This window comes from Diaphorina citri, unplaced genomic scaffold, assembly GCF_000475195.1.
Source record: "Diaphorina citri unplaced genomic scaffold, Diaci psyllid genome assembly version 1.1 scaffold222, whole genome shotgun sequence".
NCBI classification, from domain to species: Eukaryota; Metazoa; Arthropoda; class Insecta; order Hemiptera; family Psyllidae; genus Diaphorina; species Diaphorina citri.
In genome coordinates, this window is record NW_007377659.1 from 205,816 (window position 1) to 210,071 (window position 4,256).

Here is a 4,256-nt window from a genome sequence, read left to right on the forward strand (position 1 = left end):
ACGCCCCCTAACGTCAACGTTGGAACTAAAAAGCCGAAGAAGAGTTCGGGCAACGTCGGCTCGCTGCCGAAGATCCTCCAGCCCTCGTCTCAGAACGAGAAGACCCTTCTGTTGAGCTCGGATGAAGAGAATTAAAGTGGAGGTATGCCACGCTCTCTGGTGAATAAAAAGTTAAGTAGGGGGTGGAGCTATTGCCACGCCCTCCTAAAAACAAATTCAGGGGCGGAGCTAACCTGACAGGAAAATTAACGTACGGTGTTGAATCCTGTTTGTTTTGGCCAGCCATTCACTATCAGGTAGATCTGACGTGTGTGCTCATCAGGTCTACCTGATAGTGAGTGGCAAGCCTATTCTTATTTGGTTATATCAGCCCCTTCCAAAGTCCAGAAACCATAAATACCTCAAAATAGATGTGTTGTCTTTTTGTCTTGTATTCATAAAGCGAAGTACATGTTTCAAATGGAAGGAATGCTAGAGTTCGAACGGTAGATGAAAATGCCGAAAAAACCTTCAACTCATCTGTTTCATGTCAATTTAAGCCGGCGGCGCTTCGAATGCTTGACGTTCGCGCGCCTCCCGGCACGTTTGTTGCTTAATATTTTATCAATGTTAGGTTAGAGGAGAAATCATTTGCTTCGTATTTATGTGTACTTTCGTATTCCCAAAAGATAAGTTGTATTCGATCTTTTAATTCAGTCATCATACGAAATTTCTCTTTGGACTAGTTTGGACTGGCAGCGAGTGTGGTAGGGGCCATTGTCCAAACTAGTCCAAAGAGAAATTTCGTATGACGACTGAATTAAAAGTCACATAATAGAATACAATTATTATATTACCCATTGTAACATTGTTCATTCCAGCTTTCCCTGATGATGTTGGAAATTTACGGAGAAAAAATTTCATAAAATCCCAAATGCCCATGATTTCCACATGATATTTTGTTCCTGAAACCCTTAATTTATTACTTAATTTTCCATTAGTTTATCGTAATTAGGTATGTTTAAAATATTACCATATTTCATATTTGATGTTGTGTCACTTGTGTCCGTGTATTTTGTATAAAAATTTCAACACTCCCTCCTTAAAATACCTTTTTACTGTTGCCTTAGGCTGGTCACACACGCTACAGATAATTCAATAGTCTAGTTGTCTAATGCGTGTATGGTCAGCCTAAGACTGAAAAGTCCTTTTATGGCTTAAAAAAAAATACAGATTTTTCTGTCCCAAAATCTTGCCTGATTTTAAACATTAAAATCCCAATTTTAAAACCCCAATCACTCCTATGTGCAATCTTTAAAGTTAACCAAAAATGTTTCTTCTTCTTATCATTATTATTTTAAAAAATATCTAGTATCGTTTTTATCGTCTATTTTTTGTTCTTTAATTTTATTTTTTTGTTTGTACATAAACTGTTGACGTTTTTTTTTTCCCCATTTATCTATTCTGTACTATTTTACGTCAGTGTGAATGTGTTACCGGCAATCTATAGAATACCTAGGTATGTAAACCTACCACTGGTCCACTGGTAAAGGTTTTACTTAACAGTGACTTCAACCCAGCTTGAGTGAGGCTGGCAAAACCCAGCGGCACGCTATTGGCGGGAACTTGGCAAACAAGTTCCCGATGAATCTCTGAAGTTAAGCAACGGTCAACGTGGTTGGTATCCAGATAGGTGACCATTTGGGCAACCGCCGCCCTGCTGACTTTTTTGGAAGAGAAAAGATACCCAAAGTCCACGGTTGACCGATTTTAATGATTTTACTTTGTACTTAATTTTAAAGCAAAAATTATGGAGTTTAAGTGCAAGATCGCAGAATAGGGCCCAGCATTAAAACTCACGTCTGGTGAATTGGAAAAGAAATTTCAAGTTTTGCTAAGATTGCCTGATATTTGCTATTATTCCATTCTCGTACAACCTATAATTTATATACTACTTAACTTTTTATTCACCAGAGAGCGTGGCATACCTCCACTTTAATTCTCTTCATCCGAGCTCAACAGAAGGGTCTTCTCGTTCTGAGACGAGGGCTGGAGGATCTTCGGCAGCGAGCCGACGTTGCCCGAACTCTTCTTCGGCTTTTTAGTTCCAACGTTGACGTTAGGGGGCGTGGCTGTCGTGTTGAAACCCTTGTTTGAACTCTGGTTGATCGGGTTGGTTTCCTCGGTGTCGTAGTTGTTGGAAACGCGAGTGCTGCGCTGACCGTGCGATCCCGCTGTCATGACAACCGAGAGAAGAAAAAGGTAAACAAAATGAGAAAGGCGGGAAAATGATTTAGATCGAGGTTTACCACTGTCGATTATCTCGGGATTACGTCAATCTGTATACATAAAATTGTAGATTTGTCTGTACATTGCTTAGAATCGTGAAATTTTTGGTTATTCTCACTCCTTCTGCATCAAGTATCCCCAAAATCGCATTAGAAAGTTTCTGGCTGTATGTACATATGTATGTCGGTATGTTACGCTAATAGACCTTTTGTTGTCCTCTTTTCACGAGAAAACGGCCCGACCGATTTTTTGTGGTTGTCAAGAAAAGTACTGAGGGTGACAGAACACTACTTAAAATTGTCTCATGTCACATTTCTGCGTTGATCCCGTACAAAGGACGGGTCAACCACCAGTAAGTTCTAAGAATGGTGTGGGCTAAATCATAGGTAATCAGGTAATCACAGAAAAAAATCTTCTCTAGACTAAAGTGAGCAGAGAAATCAAAAAAATAATAACAAACCACAAAAGAATGAACACTTACCATGCAAGCGAACTGGTAACAGAAGCGGGGATCAAAATAAAATAAATATAAACGGGGTAGATTTTTTTTTTATATTTTCAGGCAGAATTTCAGCAGGATATCACGTTGTAGAGTGGGGGGCTTTCAGGCACATTTTGAGGGGGCTAGGTATAGAATTCTAGGACTGAATTGTCCCTAAGGTAGTCCATGCAGTAGACACAAATCTCATGCAAAAAGAACAGTCAAAAGTTCGTCATTTCAAGAAACGATACGAGTATGAAGTACAATTTTGAGAGTTATAAGCTTAGAAGTTATATTCTTATATCAATAGGAAGCGAATCAGTGGCGTAGCGTCCATGTAGGGCGTGTATGGCGGCCATACACTCAAAAATTCCACTCAAATACCCTTAAATATTGACTTTAAATAATTATTGTATTCTTATTAGATAGATATTGTGATAGAAATTAGTGTCCGCCCTACACTTGGAGTTAGACCACGCTACGCCACTCAGGGCTGAATGTAAATGAGGCATAAGCTTAGAAGTTATATTCTTATATCAATAGGAAGCGAAGAACCAAAGAAAAAGTCAAACAATGTTCTGTAAAATGAAATTTCCCGGAAAAGTCTGCACAGATCGGGATTTGAACCCGAAAAAAGCTTCCCGAAAGCAAATATAAACTTATTGCTAGATACAAGTGGCGTTAAAATATTCGGACACTGGCCCAAACATTCTCCTAGAATGCTCGGAGACCGCTTGTGGAACGGGCCCCAAGTGTACCTCCTGCACGAGGGCTGGAGGATCTTCGGCAGCGAGCCGACGTTGCCCGAACTCTTCTTCGGCTTTTTAGTTCCAACGTTGACGTTAGGGGGCGTGGCTGTCGTGTTGAAACCCTTGTTTGAACTCTGGTTGATCGGGTTGGTTTCCTCGGTGTCGTAGTTGTTGGAAACGCGAGTGCTGCGCTGACCGTGCGATCCCGCTGTCATGACAACCGAGAGAAGAAAAAGGTAAACAAAATGAGAAAGGCGGGAAAATGATTTAGATCGAGGTTTACCACTGTCGATTATCTCGGGATCACGTCAATGTCTGTACATTACTTAGAATCGTGAAATTTTTGGTTATTCTCACTCCTTCTGCATCAAGTATCCCCAAAATCGCATTAGAAAATTTCTGGCTGTATGCACATATGTATGTCGGTATGTTACGCTAATGGACCTTTTGTTGTCATATTTTCACGAGAAAACGGCCCGACCGATTTTTTGTGGTTGTCAAGAAAAGTACTGAGGGTGACAGAACACTACTTAAAATTGTCTTATATCACATTTCTGCGTTGATTCCGTACAAAGGACGGGTCAATTACTAGTAAGTTCTAAGAAAGGTGTGGGCTAAATCATAGGCAATCAGATAATCATAGAAAAAATCTTCTCTAGACTGAAGAGAGCAGAGAAATAATAAAAAATAATAATAATAATAATAATAATAATAATAATAATAATAATAATAATAACAAACAACAAAAGAATGAACAA

At 39.5% G+C, this 4,256-nt stretch overlaps 1 protein-coding gene across 1 annotated transcript in view; it reads right to left on the bottom strand.

Annotated features, from left to right (window-relative positions):
• Positions 1-1,953: 1,953 nt before the first annotated feature.
• Positions 1,954-4,256, bottom strand: part of LOC103506207 (transmembrane protein 184B-like) — a 17,055-nt gene continuing 14,752 nt past the window's right edge. Inside the window, exons 5-6 of the mRNA XM_017442761.2 lie at positions 3,528-3,706; positions 1,954-2,034 (exon numbers count right to left, since the gene is read on the bottom strand). Of these exons, the coding sequence (XP_017298250.1) occupies positions 1,975-2,034; positions 3,528-3,706 (239 nt within the window). The 3' untranslated portion in view covers positions 1,954-1,974. The remainder of the gene's footprint in view (positions 2,035-3,527; positions 3,707-4,256) is intronic.